At 42.0% G+C, this 22,709-nt stretch overlaps 2 protein-coding genes across 2 annotated transcripts; both read left to right on the forward strand.

The window, feature by feature from the left end:
• The first annotated feature begins 1,276 nt into the window (after positions 1 to 1,276).
• Positions 1,277 to 7,682, forward strand: LOC109875198 (regulator of G-protein signaling 21). Its single transcript, XM_020467428.2, has 5 exons — positions 1,277 to 1,578; positions 2,959 to 3,057; positions 4,189 to 4,250; positions 4,820 to 4,986; positions 7,074 to 7,682. The coding sequence occupies exons 1-5, from the start codon at positions 1,457 to 1,459 to the stop codon at positions 7,332 to 7,334; spliced, it is 711 nt and encodes a 236-aa protein (XP_020323017.1). The 5' UTR covers positions 1,277 to 1,456; the 3' UTR covers positions 7,335 to 7,682.
• A 2,673-nt stretch (positions 7,683 to 10,355) lies between these two features.
• Positions 10,356 to 12,649, forward strand: LOC109875393 (regulator of G-protein signaling 21-like). The gene is made up of 3 exons (XM_031809671.1): positions 10,356 to 10,368; positions 11,364 to 11,530; positions 11,879 to 12,649. The coding sequence occupies exons 1-3, from the start codon at positions 10,356 to 10,358 to the stop codon at positions 12,053 to 12,055; spliced, it is 357 nt and encodes a 118-aa protein (XP_031665531.1). The 3' UTR covers positions 12,056 to 12,649.
• Positions 12,650 to 22,709: the final 10,060 nt, after the last annotated feature.

Raw genomic sequence — 22,709 nt, forward strand, 5'->3', positions numbered from 1 at the left:
GAGTTGCATCCCCTTTTGCCCTCAGAACAGCCTCTATTCGTCAGGTCAAAGCATTCTACAGGTATGCTGGGCCCACAGTTGTGTTAAGTTGGCTGGATGTCCTTTTGGGGGGGGTGGACCATTCTTGATAGATACGGAAAACTATTTAAGGGGGGAAAAACCCAGCAGCATTGCAGTTGACACACTCAAACTGGTGCCCCTGGCACCTGCTACCATTCACCGTTCAAAGGCACTTACATTTTTGTCTTGCCCATTCACCCTCTGAATGGCACACATACACTATCCATGTCTAAATTGTCTCAAGGCCTAAAAATCCTTCTGTAGTTCTTTCCTGCAGTCAAATCAAGTCACGTTTTAGTGGCGTCATGGGTGGAATGTTTAAGCCCATAACCACGTGTGTGAGGTGTATACTTTTGTCTCAAAGTAGATTTGTTTAAGACTACCAAGAACCACTCTGTGTGACCCTGATTTCGCACATTGCCCCTGATTTAGCACATTGCAGTAAAAGGTTAGCCTGTCACCTACACTTCATCTACACTGATTGAAGTGGATTTAACAGGTGACATCAATAAGGGATCACCTGGATTCACCTGGTCAGTCTGTCATGGAAAGAGCAGGTGTTCCTAATGTTTTGTACACTCAGTGTATAGATATATATATATATTTATTGTCAGATACACCAGATATGTTTAGTGAAATGTGTCATTTTACAGGGTCAGCCATAGTAGTACGGCGCCCCTGGAGCAAATGAGGGTTAAGTGCCTTGCTCAAGGGCACATCGGCAGATTTGTCACTTTATCGGAACGGGTTTTCAAATCAATGACCTTCGGTTACTGGCCCAACCGTCTAACCACTAGGCTACCTGCTGCATTCAAAGCGCGGGTTTGAACAGGTTCAATACACTATTAATACAGGTTCAAAGTGCTTCAATACAGGTTCAATACACTATTAATACAGGTTCAAAGTGATTCAATACAGGTTCAATACACTATTAATACAGGTTCAACGTGATTCAATACAGGTTCAATACACTATTAATACAGGTTCAAAGTGCTTCAATATTCCTTTGATCCGAATATTTGCAACAGTAGCTTTGCATATCAATCTATCACTTAATGCTTGATGGAGTCATAGTGTAGGCCTAATCCAGGTTTGTACAGTATTACTAATGTAAATGCAGTATTTGTCTGGTAATAGGAAGTTATTGTTTTCTTTGAAGTTCATAGTTAGTAGTTTTAAAGCAGGATGTTGAGAATGAGGGGGTTTTCTTTATCACTGATGCTGCGGTAAACTCAGTCATTCACCTAGGTCAGGAAGCCGTGTGAAAGGTACAGGGGAAATATTTTAGATATGCGAAGCTTTAAAAAGAGATGTGGTACAAACGATGGGGTTCAACGAACACTAAGAGCTGCTCGTGGTCTGCCTTCACAAATGCTAAAGTTAGAAGGAAGCTAGCATGGAGACATTTGTTTTTCTATTTCCTCAATTCAACTTTTTGGCCCCAAAGGAGGAAGCGTATTTCAAAATGCTTGGTCCTAAGGACTTGAAGGCACCGAGAATGAAAGATAGTAATTCCAGGTAGGTTTTTTGCATCTTCATATCCTTTTTATTTGAAAGCAGAATTCGATTTCTTTTGTGTATTTGAACAATTCTGTGAAGCTTTTAAGACCTTGTTTCATTATATCTTGTAAGAATGCCACTTCCTTTATTTGCATTGCACAACAGCAATGGGAGACAGACAGAGAAAACCTTATCGCTAGTATGAATATCTTCTCTTATATTGTGACTTTCTCCTCCACAACTCTTTCACTCATTAAGTGTTGGTGTTGACTTCATAATGTAAGGGGGTCTGCCATGGCACCATGCTTGACTTGTCTCTACAGAGTGAGAGGGCACATGTGCATCTGAGAGCCATTGCCATTCTCTCAATAGCAGGAGATCAGAAAATAAATGTTCATTCGTTAAGGTGACACCCTAGCACTAACAACCGTGAGTTCTGTACCTTGGTTCATTTATTTTGCATCTCTGAGTTCTCAACGAGACAAGAGGAGACACAGAGTAGTTGTTAAAGTGCCACGGCGTCGTTTGTTTGAGAGTGTCAAGTCATTTGGGGCTGTCTCGGTTTGTTGATACTTTTGATGTAGAACTGTGAGGCAAATGAAATTACTCTACGCGATGGGGATGAATTGTGACATGGTAAAACATGTGTTCCTCATGACAATCCATCATTTAACGACACAAAGTTGAACGATACAACCTCGACAGGAGGTAGAGAGGAGACGGGAAATGCAACTTTTGAATGATTTGCAACACCGTTTCAGTGTCCGTCGGTGTGAATTCCTGTCCATGCAAATTCCCTTGAATGTGTTGCAGATACTGGTTCGTTGAGAAGAGGTGCAGAAGTACATTTCCCCTTGGTTTGCCTTTGTTCTGTGTCTACAGGGCATATGTGCGTGGTTGGTTCCTAGTTTCAGAATGATGGTTAGCACGCTGACACCATCTCACTTTGCTAGCATTCTCAAGGGCACTGTCCACCCCACACCGTCTCACTTTGCTATCATTCTCAAGGGCACTGTCCACCCCATGAGATGCCACTGCTGCCTTTAGTGAAACACTGCTTGCTCTGTTGACCTTTACGTCATGTGGCCCAGGTGGAAAGAAAGAAGAGGTCCTATTTATTTCAGTTATCATGTGATCGTCCATGTTAAAGGTCCTCGGCTTGAGTAAACAGTGGCCGGTTTATTACTCTGTTGTGATTTTGTAGCCTGGTTCCCAGATATGTTTGCGCTGTCTTGCTGACTGAAACAATGTTTAGCGTAATAATAACCATAGGAGTTGGCAAGACAGCACAAACAGGTCTGGGGCCAGGCTAGTGATTTCATTCATTATGATTAAACTGCTGTACAGTAAACCGAAATGTAATCATTATGTAAAGTGTTCCATTAACTCTGGTTGCAGATTGAAAGACAAGAGGTGCCAACTGAGCCTTCTGCTGACCAAGTCAGGCTCCCATGAAAACATCAGTCCAGAAAAGAAGACCGCCACCGCAACCAGCAAGTAAGGCGTCAGTCAAGTGTAGAGGCAAAGCAATGGAAAGACATTTGCCCTGCAGAATAACATAACATGTTTAATTGCCCCAGTTACCCAATTTCTTTTGAAGAGCATTTTCAATCTCAAGGGCTTTCCACACTTTACGTCGGATTTAGTCTTTTACGATTATTTACATCAACTTGGCCAGATTGTAAGATTTGCTTCAGTTCTGTCGTCCCATTCTGCAATTGGCTTGCGAGGCTAGGTCAGCCGGGCTGGGCTACGTCAACTGGACGTATCAAGCACGGCAATCGAGAGAACAACAACAAGCTGACGACTGACAGACATTGCTCCTCCTACCTCTGTGAGCGTGCGCTCCTCGTCATGAGGAGCTCAACTCTCAAATTGAAGAGGAACATCACAACATTGAAACGCTAACACTGAATATTAGGCCCATAGCTCCAATGGGATATGCGCCCCCAGCATAGTCATTGCCGGTTACACAATACAAGCGTTGACATGTTGACAGCCGACGTGTGTCTATGTTATTTGTAACTACACACAGGCCATTACTTGCGCCAAGTTTTCATTATCCGATGTGTGAATTCAAATTTTGAAGAAATAAATGCATGCCACACTGCACGACAAAGGCTCAACATTGTTCACACTGACAGAACTTTGTTGGAGACTATGACCGCACACAGTCGTACTTAAATGGGCAAACCCAAGACCCTGTCACAGTGAGACGTCCGACAATCGTTTTACGACCTAAGAATTTGCCCACGATGTGTACATTTTGTCTGGGTGGCATATGAGACGGCTAAAATCTTATAGTCTGTGCGGGCCTTTAATGGGCTAGTTCAGCGCAATTACATTTAGATCAATGTTGCCATAAGTCCTAAGCAGCATTGCCCAGCCCATAGACTACTACAAGGAAACAAATATCTAAATGTGTAATTTAGCTGAAATACCCCTTTAAATTCATTGGACTATACAGTTTCTTTTCCTCAATCAAAATACCATTGGGAAACAACAGAAGCTAGACATACTGTAGCTCACCATCAGCGTTCAACAGGCTTGCACAGAAAGATATATAAACAAATAAACACATCATTAGCAAAGGACTTAAATGGTATCTCTGACTCTTTTTTTCCACAGCATCTCACCGGAGGCAGCTTTGAGTTGGAGTAGCACCTTTGAAGAGCTGCTCAGACATTCAGGTTAGATTGAAACCGGCGATGTCTGATTTAGTCACAAATTGCGAGTCTATTTCTGTTCAAGGCACAACTTTAATGGGAAGCCACAGTGTCTTTAGGGAAATTAAAGGTTAGAGGAGAGAACAATGGAGTTTCACTGCTATATTTTTAGTGTTAGGTAAGACTATCAAACCTGTCTAACTTCCTGATATGTCTATTGAAAGAGTGTTTCATTACAGCTGTGAATAATTTTGCAGGGCTCGCTCTATAAGTCATTGAGATCAGTGGTTGAATGTTCAATATTATCTTTCCCACTTTCCATTGAGAGCAGGTTGGGAATCTACAGAGCTTGACCATTTCTATTTTGAATCAGACTGAACCAAAATCAGCCAAATCTCAATTAATGCAGTCTGAAATTCAATCACGTGTAAGTTACGAAGTAACTCATCTATAGTATCAGTGGGCACAGTGCAGATCCCTTTGTCGCCATTATGTTGGAGCAGTACATGTTGTTTTTTATCCATATAAGCCTCACGATTGAATCCAATAAATCCAATGGATCATTAAAGAGTATGTTCTTCTCCCCCGAGTAGATGGAGTGGAGACATTTTCTCAGTTCCTCAGAACAGAGTTCAGTGAGGAGAACATTGAGTTCTGGTTGGCCTGTGAGGAATACAAGACCATCGACTCGGATTCCAGGCTCATCACCAAAGCCAAGCAGATGTATGCTGTCTTCATTGAAGCCGATGCCCCAAAGGAGGTATATATGGTGCTTGAGAAACGAAACCAAATAGGCCTTGCTGGAGCTTTATAAGCTGTATAGGGTCTAGATGTTTCCCTGACCATGTGGGCCCTATTAATGGCAATTGGGGAAACTGTTGGGGCCACATCAATGGGACTTCCCTAAAGCTGCTAGTTGGTCAAGCATTCACAGAAAGATCAAATCTCATTTTTGTTGCTCTTCTATGGTCTTGATCTAATTCAAAAGGAGACTGGATGCAAATGCATCAACATTCACCGCTATACCGACTTCGACTTTTATAAACTACGCATTGGAATTATGCAGAGGTTACAATGAGTGTGAGGCATGAACAAAGCCCCGAGTGCATGATAAACCTGTGGTTAAGAAGATGCTCTACTCCCCTAGTAAGACAGATATGACAATTACAGAAGCGTGTGGTTTAGAAGCGTTACAACCTCAGGCACCATTGGATGAAGACAGATCGTGACCGTGTGGTTTTCCTTCTCTGCGACTAGCAGCAACTGAGCCAGTGGAATAATTACCCAGACTCTTTCAGTTTGAGATGAAGATGTTAGTGTCTTCTAAGCTCAGTTGAAGAATAAGTGAGCATGACTTCCAAACCAAGGACAGGGACATGTATTGTGTCACAGAAGTGCATTTACATGGAGGGCTCTGCGTAACATAAACTAGCAAGAATGTCTCAAGGTGTCTTGGGCCAGTCATGTACTGTAGCTGTTTAGAGTACATTTACCCCTCTCCCACTGATCTTAAACAAGTCACACTTGCCAATAGAAAGGATTGGGTGTATAGCTAAAATAACATCTCATTTCTATATAACCATGGGCATAATTTAATACATTTGCATGAAATTACTCTATTTCCAACGAGCATCTTTCTAAGGTACCGCCCCCTCACGATTTCACAATCTCCAGTAGCTTTCACCATGGATTTCACTCAAATTCTTGATTGTTTTTGTCAAATACTCTTGCATATTCAACATAAGGCGGAGACTACAGTGAGTGGCAATAGGACAAATTCACTTATATCTGCATTAAAGTAGTCAAAAGTTTAGTATTTGGTCCCATTCTCCTAGCACCCAATGATTACATCAAGCTTGTGACTCTACAAACTTATTGGATGCATTTGTTGTTTGCATTTGCCCCAGACCATTATTCCCCCTCCACCAAACTTTACAGTTGGCACTATGCATTTGGCAGGTAGCGTTCCAAACCCAGATTTCTCCGTCAGACTGCCAGATGGTGAAGCGTGATTCATCACTCCAGAGAACGCGTTTCCAGTGCTTCAGAGTCCATTAGCGGCAAGTTTTACACCACTCCAGCCACCGCTTGGCATTGCGCATGATGATCTTTGGCTTGTGTGCAGCTGCTCGGCCTTGGAACCCCAATTCATGAAGCTCCCGACAAAACAGTTATTGTGCTGACATTGCTTCCAGAGGCAGTTTGGAACTCTGTAGTGAGTGTTGCAACTGAGGACAAACGAGTTTTACGCGTTATGTGCTTCAGCACTTGGCGTTCCCGTTCTGTGAGCTTGTGTGGCCTACCACTTCACGGCTGAGCCATTGTTGCTCCTATACGTTTCCACTTCACAATAACAGCACTTAAATTTGACCCGGGCAGCTCTAGCAGGGCAGAAATTTGACTTGTTGGAAAGGTGGCATCCTATGACGGTGCCACGTTGAAAGTCACTGAGCTCTTCAGTAAGGCCATTCTACTGCCAATGTTTGTCTATGGAGATTGCATGACTGTGTGCTCGATTTATACACCTGTCAGCAACGGGTCTGGCTGAAATAGCCGAATCCACTACTTTGAAGCGGTGTCCACATACTTTTGTATATATAGTGTAGATGCAAATAAGAAAACTGACATTTTGAAGGGAACTGGAATTTGTTTGAGCGGACATAACAGATGTTTGAGTGATCGCAAAATCAACAGGAAGATGTGCTTTGTACAAGCACCAATTGGAATGAGCATTGCTTTTCTTTTGAAAACAATCAAATGGGAAGGAGGAGCTAGTACCATATTACCATATCTAAGGTTTGATTTGGGATTGAGCCACTTAACATAATAGTGTCACTTTACTTTTAGGTCAACATCGACTACGCAACAAAGGTGGCCATCCAGAAGGCCATCACCACGCCGACGAATACCTGCTTCGATGCGGCACAGAGCAAAGTCTACAGCCTGATGAAAAAAGACTGCTACCCGAGGTTCCTCACTTCCGAAATCTACCTTCGCCTCACCAAGAGAAAAGGCCCCGGGACCACCATGTTCCGCCGGAGGTCACGGTCCTGCGTTTTCAATGAGCCGCGAGGGGAGGCCACGGGCGACTCCTCTGCCTGGTTATAGAATCTTAAACTGAGAGTAGCACAAAACACACACACACCCTTCTGATTTATCTTGCAGTGCAATGCGTGTATCTGACTCGCTGTGTGACTCGTTGTTGTGTTTTTCTGAAGAGATTTGACTTTACAGCTATCAGTTAAAGTGTTCCCCATCTAGACACAGAATACTGTGTTCGAATACTAATATGCAACGTTCATCTTGATTACCGTTAAATGTCTTGCCACTGCTTGTATTAATTCAATAATTTATGATAATAATCTGTTATGTTGGCTTTTAGTTGTAAATTGTATATATAGTCTGGAGAGTAATTATTGGAATAAACTATGTATTATTAAAGCTTTTTCTAATGTTTCTAACGGTTCAATTATGTCAAAAGGGACAAACAAAAAAACATGACAAATAGCGACTATGACGTTAGTGCATTACACAATCAGAAGGTGCGATAGAAGTATTTGGAAGGAACCCGCAGCCGAATCACAAAAAAAAATGTATAGACCTCACTGAGCATGTGAGTAACCACTCTACGATTAGACATATTCACGTCATTGGCATGCACACGGTATTCCTTACAAAGAAAAATATGTAATCATTCCAAGCTGCCAACGATCCCACTGAATCTATCTTGGCGGTGTCGAATTCATTAGAGCAAAGTGATTCGATTGTTTCCTACCCACTAAGAGTTAAATGACGGACAGTATTGGCTTCATGGCATCTTCACCATGGGAGTATGGTGGGATATATATATATATATATTTTTTTTTTAACTACATATTGCCTGGACATAAAAAAAATCACGTATTAGTAGTAGTTGAAATTCCAAGACCGTTCACAGCAATGCCAAATCTTTCGGATAGAGAAATCACTAGGCGCCACACTTGACTTGCCTTAAGACTTCGCGATGAAACAACCCTAATAAATACATATGCCAGGCAGGCAACAAAAACAAACGCGATAAAGCATTTAGCATTTAGCTTCAATTTACATTCATTTAATTCAGGAATGCTAATGTTGGCTGATGTTTCCTTACCCCTCACTGATTCAAACCGATGCCCTAGAAATGAACTTACTTACAGTGGAGACAAAAAGTGTTAGGAGTGGAGGACTATGTACACTGTGGGATTCAAATCCTTGCCTTGCCTTTTTAAAAATAAAATATGTATATTTATTTCACACAGGTGGGCAGGCATTGTTGCAGCACATGGGGAAAATATACTTGGTTTTTTTGTAGGCTGCTGAAGGTGCTGGTCGAGGATACACAGCGCCTCACTGTGGGTTACCAGAGGAAGCACACTAACCCAGTGTGGGCCAAGAGTACTTCCTGGTCAAATCAAGTAGCCAGAAAAAAATGATTGGGCCTTGTTACTATGTTACTATGGAAAACTCCTGGCCCTAGCCATGACAGCTAGATGACATGGTGTTGGAAGAGGAATGAATGAATGTGTGTATGAAACCTGTACATTTTGATAAACATGCCACAATGCAATGTCTACATGGCAGCTAAGGGAATAAGGGAAACAACAAATAGGGGGAAAAACTGTTTTATTTATGTTTTGTGTGTGGGTAGGAATGCTTTGATAATAAACTCCTCTGGGTTAACTTGAATAAGAATCCACCAACTTTGTAGTTTTGGGATGTATAGCAACCACACCAGCAATAGACGGTGTTTTAGAGTCTGCAGTGCACCAATTGCAACACTTCTCAGCACTGTGCACATGCGAGACAAGCACCTCTTTTGAAAATCAAATTTCGTCCACGCGGATGCAAATCGGGATCGCCGTGGTGTTTTCCATCACTTGGTGAGATTTCCATTTTTGGTTTTGTTTGGGAAGCACATAATATCCTGGGCTGGAGGATGATGGGGATCAGGATATGTGAGCACCACAGGGAGGACTGTCCTCGTACACCATAAAGACTGTCCTCATATACCATGACCCGCCATCATTAATCTTCATTAGTACATTAATGGCTATATAAATTTTGGGAATATACATTGGGAATATTCCATTACCCCTATCCCACAATGCATCACTTGGCTGACACATGAGGATGGGTTTCCAATATGCAGAAAGGGTATACCTTGCACTGACTGCATCTGTGGTTATTGTACTTTTAGTTCTTTATTCACAAAGGCCAGTATTCCTAACACTCGGATATCACTCAAACTTTCACACAAGTCAAAATAGAGTTTACACGGTCTAAACATATGATGTGCTTTAGTGCAGGGTTAGATTTGACAGACATAAGAAAGAATGACTGAAGATATCACACGCATCATGCACAGAGCATAGCATAGAATATTATTGTTGCTGTGTCATTATAATTAAATGTGGAAGATGTTCCACAACAGAGATGCAAATCCAGCGTAGTACCAGGATGCGGGATTCCCTTCATGCTCTATTTGTTTATGGTCAGCCTCCCATCTAGGTGCTTCATCAGCACTTCATCATCTGTTTACCTTTCATTTTCTATTTTGCATTTCACCTCACTCATTTGACCTCATTTCATTTTCCATCTGTAGCTTCTTCGGCTGTTCAAAAGCATAAATACAGTATTCCTGTATTCCAAAATCCTTCACAAATCCTTTGACTATTTTGACTATTTTGTTACAATACAACAGCTGATGATATATTCCATGTGTAGCTTTTTAGGCTGTTCGAAAAACATAAATACACATACCTGTACTTGAAAAGTATATGTGTATTGTGTATTTTAGGTGACTATTTTGTTGTGATACTATAGCCCATGGCCATGCGTGTTTATCTTATGTTTCTGTTACTGACTATGAACGACTATCTGAAAGAGATTTTGGTTTTACTGTAGAGTATTTATCCACTGAGAAATGATCTGGTGAAATGGTAATTACAGAGTAATAACATGTAAAAAGCTACATCTCTATAACATTCTAATAATCACTTGAAACAAGCTCTACTGGGCACCATTTGTTACCAAGTAGTACTAGTTGTTTCGAATTCTTCAAAAGTGCCATTTATCGATGGTAACTCCCTTTACCATGGTAAATGTACCATGGTGTACCATGGTACACTCTTTTTTTCCCCCTTAGGGTTATATTAGGACTATATACTCTGTCTTTCATCTACATATCTATGATTGAAACTGAGGTGGACAGGATATCATAGAAGACATGAGGGCCACTCCTTGAAACCCAGGTGTATACTCTCTCAGGGGTCAGAGAGGCCTTGGAAGGAAGGATACCCTCTCTCGCAAACATCACTTTGCATACTGATTTTCATGTGTTCCATTCACGGAGGGAGTCTGGTCTAGATCATTCCCTGCAACTTAACTCCCTCACCTCGGAACAATCAAAATCTTAGCCTCACATTGGCAGGAACGATTTTCTCTCTCCCAGACAGGCAACGCTGCCATGGCAATAAAGTGAGTTTCTTTATCACTGATTCTGTAGATGAATGCCGCTATGTTTCAAGACAAGTTACGACTTATTACAAGAATGAGGAGTCTACTATGTGCATTTTGTATCTAAGTTAATATAATGTATTGGATAACAGGTTATTTTCACTGGACTATAAAACATAGTTTTGAAATGCAAAACCATTGATGGACCGTATTCATCTATTTTCTTTCCAGGTGTGAGGCAGATTTGATATTATGTTTTGAAAATCATTGATTGATCATTGGGCTAGTGATGGATCTCAACACTCTTTTCAAGGGTAGATTTTGTTGCTTTCTCAAGGACCCACTTGAAGAGGCTGAGACTTGGGGAGAGTCTGTGGACAAACTCCTGTGTAGTAAACGTAAGGACAACATTTTTATCCTTTTACTATACTGCCTGTCTAGAAGGCATCACCGACAGTGCTAAGCTGATTATGCCATCCTCAGGATGTGATTTAGAAAATCACAGGCAAATTACGATTGTCTGTTACAAGTAACTAAAATGTATCAAGTTAGGATTACTGCCTTTGTCTTGCGACAGAACTCACGCTCATATGCTTTCTTACAATAACAAACATAGAGACATCTCATTTCCCTTCTTTTCCTATTTTTCCATATGTCCAGCTGGGCAGGCAGCTTTCCGACAATTCCTGAAGTCAGAGTATAGTGAGGAGAATATCCTGTTTTGGCTGGCCTGTGAGGACTACAAGAAGATCAAGTCTCTTCCAGAGATGATCTCCTCTGCAAACAGGATCTACTCTGAGTTTGTGGAATGTGAAGCACCCAGACAGGTAAGTAGCTACCTGAGGCCGTATGTATCAAGCATCTCAGAGTAGGAGTGCTGATCTAGGCTGATCAGTTTAGCCTTTAAGATCATAATGAATACGATTAAATGGACAAGAGATGCCTGATCCTAGATCAGCATCCGTACTCTGATACACTCGACACATACAACCCCCGATGACAATCTGCTGGATTTCAGAACAACTCAGAACAAACAAATGAATTAATAAGGACCTGGTTGGATCTAGACCTGTTTATACTTTTGTCTGCCTTTATACATTCAGTGGACATAAGATGTAGAAATATGTCTGGGAAAAAAACAACATGTATTTACTGGGCGTATATCTTGGTTGAAGATCAACATTGATTGTGGGACCAGAGAAAATATCACCAAGAACATCTCCCAGCCGAGCCTGACTTCCTTTGACGCGGCACAGAAGCTGATCTACAGTCTGATGGCCAGGGATTGTTACCCACGATTCCTCAAGTCAGACATCTACCAGGATTTGCTTCGGAGAGCAGATGCAAGGTGACTCTCTTAAATGACAAACGCTCTAAGTGTTTCTCAACATTTTATGTACCACACACAAGCTATAGGCCCTCCATCCATGGAGGACCACTTTGATTAAAGGGATGGTTTTATTTATTTTTACCTTATTTTCGACTTACCTAGGGTGTTGTTACCTAGGGTTTAGTTTAGCAATATCCAGAATCTCCTGGCTAGACTGTTTTTAAATGTAGCAATGCACGTGGAAATGGATTGTATCGTTCCTTAAAACTAGCACCTGAGAACTGACTAAATGGCTGCCAGCTCACCATTTAACCAGGAACTGGTCAAGAACAACCCAGAAGTTGAGAAACACATTCTTTCAACTCTTTCATCTACGCTATGCTTACCATGTTATTGCAATCCATGTCCAAACAATATCAGAGATATCTTTTCTTTAACCGGGGACTACATTTAATGGGTTGATTCCATTCTCAATGAATGTATATAGTATAATGTGTGCAATGTTGTTGTATTTAACTAAGTAATTTGTAGAGACTAAAATGCCAAAATGTTGCCCCTTTGACTATAAATTAGATGATGAATAAGTTCTTAATTTGTATCAATAGTATTATCACTTCTGTATGTAATCAGATACCGTCTCAAATTGAAATTAACATGATCTGAATGAATCAAGCATCAAATTTGAAATAAAAAACTATACAAATGAGTTGCCAAGCTCCTGTCCTTGTTCTATGTGGATATTTTTGGGAAAGCCAGATGCTAAATGCAACCATTATGTGCCTGCTTTTTACAGGTGCACTGCCTACTGCAATTCAAAGTTGTATGCATTCTAACCTTTTAAGTTCCCAGATATTCAGGGAGACAAAGAGAGGGCATTTTTTGTGAATGGTGGATAACATGTGGTAGAAAACTTTGAGTCAGGTGATGAATGAGAATGATCTGAAATCTCTATTGTCATTTGTTTATTTGGTCTGTTCATATGTGCAGTTGAAGTCGGTTTCCTCCAGGATCTTCACAAGATCCTTTGCTGTTGTTCTGCGATTGATTTACACTTTTCACACCAAAGTACGTTAATCTCTAGGAGACAGAATGCGTCACCTTCCTGAGCGGTATGAAGGCTGCATGGTCCCATGTTGTTTACACGTGCGTACTATTGTTTGTACAGATGAACGTGGTACCTTCAGGCGTTTGGAAATTGCTCCCAAGGATGAACCAGACTTGTGTAGGTCTACAATTATCTTTCTGAGGTCTGATTTCTTTTGATTTTCCCATGATGTCAAGCCAAGAGGCACTGAGTTTGAAGGTAGGCCTTGAAATACATCCAAAGGCACATCTCCAATTGACTCAAATTATGTTAATTAGCCTATCAGAAGCTTCTAAAGCCATGACATCATTTTCTGAGATTTTCCAAGCTGTTTAAAGGCACAGTCAATTTAGTGTAAGTAAACTTCTGACCCACTGGAATTGTGATACAGTGAAATAATCTGGTTGTAAACAATTATTGGAAAAATGACTTGTGTCATGCACAAAGTAGATGTCCTAACCGACTTGCCAAGACTATAGTTTGTTAACAAGAAATTTGTGGAGTGGTTGAAAAATGGGTTTTAATGACTCCAACCTAGGTGTATGTAAACTTCCGACTTCAACTGTATGTATTTAAAATCAGATCAGATCTCTTTTGAAGAAAACATTTAATCAGCAGCAATTTTGCTCTCATGTAAATTGTGCGTAGTGCAGTCAGGGTGTCTATGTGCTATCATTTTGAATTCGATGCAAAACATCCCCTGATTGTTTTGATTGACCATGATTGCGATCTGATTAACTTCCCGTTTCCCCGAAGAGTGCACACGTTCACTCCCCATCCACCCATAAATATGAATGGAATCAGAAATATGATGGAAACTCCCTCTAGCCCATGCTGGCATCAATCCAATATATTTTTTAACAATACTGAACACTTTAAGGAGAAAGGTTAGAAGGGTGTTGGAACAGAGGGTGTGGTCCCTGAAGTGTGTACAGCCTTCCAACTCCAGGTGGCAGCAAAGCTCACACATTGACTTATGTTCTTGTTTTGTAAACAAATTAAACTGGCCCTGCACCAGAACTTGGGTGGCAGGTAGCCTAGTGGTTAGGCCAGCCTAGCAGTTGAGAGCGTTAGGCCAGTAGCTGAAAAGTCACAATGATTCGAATCCCCGAGCTGACTAGGTGAAAAATCTGTCGATGTGCCCTTTGAGCAAAGCACTTAACCCTAAATTCTCCTGTAACTCACTCTGGATAAGGGCCTGCTAAATTATTCAAATGTCCTACAGTAAATTGTATGTTTATATTATGGGCGGTTTAGGGGCCGGAACAAAATTTGTAGACTGCAAATTGACCGCAAGAAGCCCAAACAGATATAATGTTTGATTAAAACATAATCATTTCAAACATTGCTTACATTTGTATACAATCACATGTCTCTTTATTATGTGTGGGAACAGATTTCTTAAATTAAAATCACTTAGTGCTGATTTCCTGGTGTTTTTACAGTCTTTTATGTCCAACAATGAAAATTACACACTCAAATATATATATTTGTTCTTGGTCAGAAAACCTGGGGGGCCAAATAAAACCACCCGAGGGCCCCCAGTTGGGGAATTCTGGAATAGATAAAACAGAAGCTGCACAGGTTTCATGTTGACAGTCATGACTTAGCCTATACAACCACATAGTGTCAGACAACTTGCACTATTACCATCAAGTAGGTTTGGGTTTTGTTGTTGATTGGTGTAATCCCATGACTCTTGATCAGAAGTTTTTGTGTTCAATCCCAGTGTCACGCCCTGAGTGTCACGCCCGTGAGTTGGGGTGTGCATTCTATGTTTTGTGTTCTATATTTTCTATTTCTGTGTGTTTGGCCGGGTGTGGTTTTCAATCAGAGGCAGCTGTCTATCGTTGTCTCTGATTGAGAACCATACTTAGGTAGCATTTTCCCACCTGTGTTTTGTGGGTAGTTGTTTTCTGTTTTTGTGTCTGCACCAGACAGAACTGCTTTGGATTCGTTCGTTCTCTTTGTTGTTTTTGTTATTCAGTGTTCAGGTCTATAAATAAATCATGAACACTTACCACGCTGCGCTTTGGTCCACTTCTTCATGCAACGATGACCGTAACAGAACTACCCACCACCAAAGGACCAAGCAGCATGACCAGGAGAGGCAGCCCCCCCCCCCCCGCACACGGGACGGTCGGCGGAGCCGAGGATGGAACCAGAGCCAGTCGGGGTGAAATTGGAGGTGAGCGAAGGAAGCAAAGCAGAGACAGTGAAGGAGTTGATGGGGAGATTGGAGGAGAGATTAATGAGAGAGTTGCTGTGTTGGTGCATAAGGCATGACATCTGCCCGACGGAGCGTGTCCTTGATTTGATGTCACCTGAGTCAGCTCTCCATACTCTTCCTGAGGTGCGTGCTAGCCGTCTGGTGAAGACTGTGCCAGACCCACGCACCAGGCCTCCTGTGCGCCTCCCCAGCCCTGCACGTCTTGTGCCAGCTTGGCGCTACAGATCTCCAGTATGCGTTCTTAGCCCGGTGCGCTACATTCCAGGTCCCCGCATCTGCCGGGCTAGGGTGAGGATCCAGCCAGGAAGGATGGTGCCAGCCCTGCTCTCCAGACCTCCAGTGCATCTCCTCGGGCCAGGATATCCCGCGCCGGCTCTAGGCACGGTTTCCCCAGTAAGCCAGGAGATCCCAGTGTGCCCTGTTCCAGCTCCCCGCACGTGCCGGGCTAGAGTGGGCATTCAGCCTGGAAGAGTGATGTCAAGGCTACGCACCAGATCTCCAGTTTTCCCCCACAGCCCGGTCTATCCTCTGCCTCCTCCATGGACCAGGCTTCCAGTAGGTTTCCCCAGCCTGGTGAGTCCTGTGCCTGTGTCCTGTCCGGAGCTGCCAGAGTCTCCCTCCTGTCCGGAGCTGCCAGAGTCTCCCTCCTGTCCGGAGCTGCCAGAGTCTCCCTCCTGTCCGGAGCTGCCAGAGTCTCCCTCCTGTCCGGAGCTGCCAGAGTCTCCCTCCTGTCCGGAGCTGCCAGAGTCTCCCTCCTGTCCGGAGCTGCCAGAGTCTCCCTCCTGTCCGGAGCTGCCAGAGTCTCCCTCCTGTCCGGAGCTGCCAGAGTCTCCCTCCTGTCCGGAGCTGCCAGAGTCTCCCTCCTGTCCGGAGCTGCCAGAGTCTCCCTCCTGTCCGGGGCCCGCTGCGAGAGTCCCCAGGCTGGGGGTCGGCGGTGAGGGCCAGTAAGTGGGCCAAGCCTAAGGTGGAGCGGGGTCCACGTCCCGCACCAGAGCCGCCACCGCGGATAGATGCCCACCCAGACCCTCCCCTATAGGTTTAGGTTTTGCGGCCGGAGTCCGCACCTTTGGGGGGGGGGGGGTACTGTCACGCCCTGACCTTAGAGATCCTTTTTATGTCTCTACTTTGGTTTGGTCAGGGCGTGAGTTGGGGTGGGCATTCTATGTTTTGTTGTCTATGTTTTTTTATTTCTGTGTGTTTGGCTTCTTCATACAAGATGCAACGATGACCGTAACACTCAGCCATGGACATTTATTTTTTGGTTTTAATGATATCTCAAACCTTAACCCTTACCAGTGGCAAATTTAGGTACAGGCGACATTTGGAATGGTCACATTTGAGGGATCGGTTTTCTGTCGCTAATTTGCACGTCAGGTCAATGATATCATGTCACCGTGTGGGAATGTGGGTCAATTAACCTTGTCAGAGTGGGAGCCCTGATTCTAGTTTGTGAGCTAGGCAGGTTCCTGCCTGGGAAGGTCTCCCACTCAGAAGTATGAGAGGGGGAGGGGGGCGGGGGTAGGTAGACCTCAGGTCTCCCCCACTTGAAGCCCGAGGTTGAGGGAGTGAGGGAATCTATCAAATAGCGCACCTATAACTTTTTACAGTACTAATACAATTAGTAAAATCAGTCACATCACATTACCAAATAAACCACAATTCATGTGAATATATAGTTTCACAGCCATATTGTTGCATTTTTTTCTGGTTTGTGTGAAATCGTTAAGAATAATATAAAACCAGTCCGCACACCACCAAGGTGAATGGGTTTAGGTCTTGACTCTTGGTTGAAAGGGGGGGGTTCGCTCGTGCAATGCATTTTTACGTAGAACTCCATTTCGCCCAGGGATCTGAAAGGGGGGGGGGGGTTGCCCAGGGAGCTGAAAGGGGAGAGTTCGCCCAGGGAGCCATACAAGCTAGAACCGCCACGGACCCTTACCATAACCATTTGGAATGAGCACCTAAATGTAATGTTTATCTCAAACCTTAACCCTTACCTTAACTGTTCGGATATAGTGCCTAAACTTAACCCTTAACCTCAAATGTATGTTTGAAGAAATGGAACAGTGCAGAGAAGCAGGAGCAGCAAAAACACTTTTGGAGAACGTGGAGAGCTTGTGGTGTGCTCCACATCTTTGAAGGACTGTGCAAAGAGAAGCGCAGTAATGAACAATATTTTACACACTGAGAATACCCATTTCATATGATCCACACTCATCCAGTGGAAGCGTTAAACCACGGTGTTTAGATGCACTGACAATGCTTGTTCATTGTGCGTAGGGCCAAAAGGTGCATTACTGAACCTTGGCCCTGATGGATGAAACTTTGCATACCTTCTGTAACCATGGTGAAGGCATGCAAATGTAAGCCTAGGTAGACAGAGAGGGCATGTTGCCCAAAATATAGTACATCTGGTATCATAGAAAGTCTCCAATGTCTTCTTACGACTGCTTTACCTTCTGTTGGGCTTGAATTCTACACTGGGCTCAAACAATTTAAACTTCTCCCACGGCCACCAAAATACTTTTGGACAGCTTGAGCAAGCACACAAATATTATTCAGGAATTGTATTTTTCTAGTTATGTATAATTGGTTGCAATCATGTATACAATTCAGAATAATCCTATCTAAATGCCGGGTTGTTCCATGTCATTTCAGCAAGCCATGACACCCACCATCTCAGATGGTTCTGAAATCGTTTCTGTAGTTAGAAACAGGAAAGATTAGCATTCCTACAACATTATTTTGTTGAAACATAATTTGATCTCTGAGAAATGAAGATAATGCATTCCACCAAAATTGGCCATTTTAATTCATGAGATTCATATAATATTCAATAAATATAGTAGCTAACATCCCATTTCCAACAAACATTTTTCTAACAATGAGTAACTCGTGAAAAATCCAAAGGAATGGTCACTAAATTACTATCTAGCTGGCTACCAATGTCTTCAGCATAGCTAGCTGTAGCATGTCAGAGTGAGCACTGCGAGAGACGTAAACCAAGGTCGATAACTTGTCATGTAAACATCCATGGAAGGCCAATACCGGGAACATAGCTACATCTTTGACGTTAGCCGGAGCAGCCGACCTTACATGATTACAAACAAAACATACTGACAGTGCTTTCAGAAAGTATTCACACCACTTGACTTTTTCCACATTTTGTGGGAAAATATCCCATAATGACATTATCCCATAATGTCAAAGTGGAATTATGTCAATAAAATTTTAAAAGTAAGCTAAAATGTCTTGAGTCAATAAATATTCAACCCCTTTGTTTTATGGCAAGCCTAAATATGTTCAGGAGTAAAAATGTGCATAACAAGTCACATAATAAGTTGCATGGACTGTGTGCAATAATAGTGTTTAACATAATTTTTTAAATAACTACCTCAGCTCTGTACCCCACACACACTGTAAGGTCCCTCAGTGGAGCAGTGCATTTCAAACAAAGATTCAACCACAAAGACCAGGAATGTTTTTCAATGCCTCGCAAAGAAGGGCAGGGTAGAAGGGTAGATGGGTAAAAAAACAAACAGACATTGAATATCCCTTTGAGCATGGTTTGAAGTTATTAATTACAATTTGGATGGTGTATCAATACACCAAGTCACTACAAAGATACAGATGTCCTTCCTAACTCATTTGCCAGAGAAGAAGCAAACCACTCAGGGATTTCACCATGAGACCAATATTTAATGGCTGTTATAGGAGAAAACTGAGAATGGATCAACAACATTGTAGTTACTCCACAATACTAACCTAAATGGCAGAGTGAAAAGGAAGCTTGTACAGAATAAAACTTTTCCAAAACATGCATCCTGTTTGTAACAAGGCAATAAAGTAATACTGCAAAGAATGTGGCAAAGCAATGAACTTTTTGTCCTGAATACAAAGTATTATGTTTGGGGAAAGTACAATAAAACACATTACTGAGTACCACTCTCCATATTTTCAAGCATAGTGGTAGCTGCATCATGTTATGGGTATGCTTGTAATTGTTAAGGACTGGGGAGTTTTCTAGATAAAAAAAAGAAACATAATGGAGCTAAACACAGGCAAAATCCTAGAGGAAAACCTTTCCACCAGACACTGGGATATGAATTCACCTTTCAGCAGGACAATAACCTAAAATACAAGGCCAAATCTACACTGGAGTTGCTTACAAAGAAGACAGTGAATGTTCCTGAGTGTCCGAGTTCCAGTTTTTACTTTAATCTACTTGAAAATCTATGGCAAGACCTGAAAATGCTTGTCTAACAATGATCTACAACCAATTTGACAGAGCTTGAAGAATTTTGAAAAGAATATTGGGCAAAATGTTGCAAAATCCAGGTGTGTAAAGCTTTTGCAGACTTTTACAGACTCACAGCTGTAATCGCTGCCAAAGCTGCTTCTACAAAGTATTGATTCAGGGGTGTGAATACTTATGTATATTAGATATTTCTGTATTGAATTCTAAATAAATGAGCAAGCATTTCTTTTCAGAGGACATTCCTGAACCTACAGACCCAGAGAAATCTGCATGCTCTAATGGTGAAGCCACAACCTCAGAGCCCAGCACCCACAGACACCCAGGTTCCATTCTCGGTTTGGAAACAGTTCAATATCAATTGATTGTCATGTTCACTTGTTAAGCCCTTATCACACAATTTAGCTGTCTCAAACAGAGCAAGCTCATCTACAGAGGGCTTTTGTCATGGCAGGGTTATGATACTAAACATTATTCAAGGAGACCCAAGACAATTATTATTTGCACCTTTGGTATATCTGCTTGGTAAATCTGATTGGTCGCATACTGGCCTTTGCTGGATAAGATGCAATACATTTTATGAGATAATACATGGTTGGAGAACAAGACTGTGCTCACACTGGTTGCCCTCAGGTTTGCTATGAAGTCTGTACCTTATAATTCCTGTACTGTACATTTCATTACTTTTGCCTATATATTTTCCCTGGGAAGAGGAAACACTGCGAGCACAACCAGCGAATACCTGAACTTCATGAGGGAGACTGAGGCCTCATACCTGGAGGCACTTGAGGCCCAGCGTCAGTAGCGGGATCAGCACTTCAATCAACTGTGTGAAGATGAGTCAGCAGCCAGAGAGCCGGTGTTCTTAATGTTTTGTATACTCAGTGTATACTTGTTGGGGTGGGATTGGTATTGGGTGTGGGTCCGTGGTTGTCTTTTGTCCATTTGTTTGGATTCCTAATGTCTTAACTCATTGTTATTAAAAAAAAGTTTGGTTCAAATATGATTTTAGGTACTATATTTATTCAATATTATATGAATCCTATAAATGAAAATGGCCAACTTGGATGCAATCAATCAGCTTACATTTTCAGAGATCAAATTAGGTCATGCTAATCATATCTGTTTCTAACAGCAGAAACAATTCCAGAACCATTTGAGATGGTGGGTGTCGAAATCCTCTTTCTTGTGCTTTTTTGTAACGTCTGCTTCCAACTCACACTCTCAAACACATGCAGTAGATCCCCTGAACACAGCTCACTTTCCAGCCCACTTTCCAGCTCACATTCTCAAACACATCGATTCCCTGAACGCAGCTCACTCTCCAGATCCCAATCACCTGAAGTCTGATCACCTGTTCACACACCTGTATGTCATTTACACACACTATTTAGTACAGTTCTTTGCACCCCATCATTGTGAGGTATTGTTTGTTTTGATACACAGTCTAGTCGGAGCTCTGTGTAGGTCCGTATGAGTCCTCCCGTGTATCGTAGTTTTTGGCCATCCTCACTAATAATGCTCTTTTATTATTATTCAACAGTCATCATTATTAGTCATCAATCTCTTGCCTGATCTCCCAGACTATGTTATTAGCCTTTTCCCTGACTGTACTGTTACCTTGTTAGATGACCTTCTGCCTGCCCCAGGACCCAGCTACCGGCCTTCTCCTGTGTCCTTTACTAATAAACACCTGTTGCGCCCTGCGCTTGAAACCAGCACTCTGTCTCCCATCGTACTCATTACAGCAACGACCCTGCAGGCTCTGCATGGTCTGCAGTTAGGAGGTATCTTCGGTGTACAACACTATGAAAATGTGTTAGTGTTATTTTTTCCAAAAGATTTACAAAATATATATAGTCAATGTGTTAACATGCCAATCCTGTCAGTGAAATTCACTGTCTACCAACCTCATGTCGAATGCACAGACTCCCATATATTTCATTTCTGGGATATTTCAAGTATTTGTTTTTTGTTTTTAGTCATGTCATTATATAACACATTTCAGTTGGCTGCTAAGGAAAGAGGAAGTGGAAGTAGATGTGGTTTGTTTCAAAAAGTGACACAAGCGCACACGCATGCCCACCCACGCATGCAGTTGAAAAATGCATCGCTTTGATCAATATTCAATTACAATGTTGATTTAAATATGGATATACAATGTTAATACGATCTATTCATTTGAAATCATGTATATCATAACGTATAGCAGGAAACAATGTATTCCCGAGGACTGTATTGGAAGTAGGATGTTATATGCTGCAGGTCAGCCTGTGCATACCCATGTGACCGAGTTCTCATACCCATGTGACCGTTTTACGTCTATCCTGACTGGTTTCTCATGGTGACATTAACTGTGAGCAACACTGTGACTGCTAGTTTTGTCTGCTTAGTTGTCATCTGATAAAGATCTGCCATTTTGATGGAAATAAACTAACAATATGTTTAGTCATCTAGTCAGGACACTATCTTCTTTGTTTCTATTGTGATCTGGCCCCGATCTGTCCATCTATCTAACATACTACATATGATTGGTTCTCTGTGACGGAAAAATAAATGTCAGAGGCCACTACTGATGTCATACAGTAAGGTGAAGTGTACCATAAGGAGAAGTGAGACTTAAAGGTGGACATTGGGATTTTCACTGAGGAATCCGGCAAATTCTTCTGCTTGCATGGTTTGACCTATTTCAATTGTTCTCTTCTGCCAAAAACTACAGATAAAATTATTAGGGTTATACTTGTGAAAAGGCAAAAGTTTATATTGGTAAAAAAAAAACACACAACAGTTCCACTATCATGGGACATGAAAGCAAAAGACCGAATGAAAGTATCACTTCCACCTGACAAATGTGTTTCAAAAATTAAACAAAGGACCTTGTTCTTTACTTGAGTCCACAGAGTGAAGGTAAGAATTTGCTTATCGGTTGTTTAATTTTCCACGGTACATTTGCATACCCTGGCCTTAATATCGGTAGGCAATGACCTGTGCAGGTTTCTGAACGCAGACAGTCAGTTGCATTGCACTGGTGTGAACAAGCTAGTGTCATCCCCTACTTCCTCTATTTCTGTGGTTAGAGGCCAACGAAACGGGTGACGCTACACACA

The sequence above is a fragment of the Oncorhynchus kisutch genome, linkage group LG30, assembly GCF_002021735.2.
Source record: "Oncorhynchus kisutch isolate 150728-3 linkage group LG30, Okis_V2, whole genome shotgun sequence".
Classification (NCBI taxonomy): Eukaryota; Metazoa; Chordata; class Actinopteri; order Salmoniformes; family Salmonidae; genus Oncorhynchus; species Oncorhynchus kisutch.

Excerpts from the sequence above, each read along its gene's own strand:
- LOC109875198 (XM_020467428.2), top strand. The coding sequence starts at position 1,457 with ATGGAGACATTTGTTTTTCTATTTCCTCAATTCAACTTTTTGGCCCCA. Across the intron at positions 3,058-4,188 it reads ACCGCCACCGCAACCAGCAA|CATCTCACCGGAGGCAGCTT; the intron begins GTAAGGCGTCAG and ends TTTTTTCCACAG. Across the intron at positions 4,251-4,819 it reads AGAGCTGCTCAGACATTCAG|ATGGAGTGGAGACATTTTCT; the intron begins GTTAGATTGAAA and ends TCCCCCGAGTAG.
- LOC109875393 (XM_031809671.1), top strand. Across the intron at positions 11,531-11,878 it reads AATGTGAAGCACCCAGACAG|ATCAACATTGATTGTGGGAC; the intron begins GTAAGTAGCTAC and ends TCTTGGTTGAAG.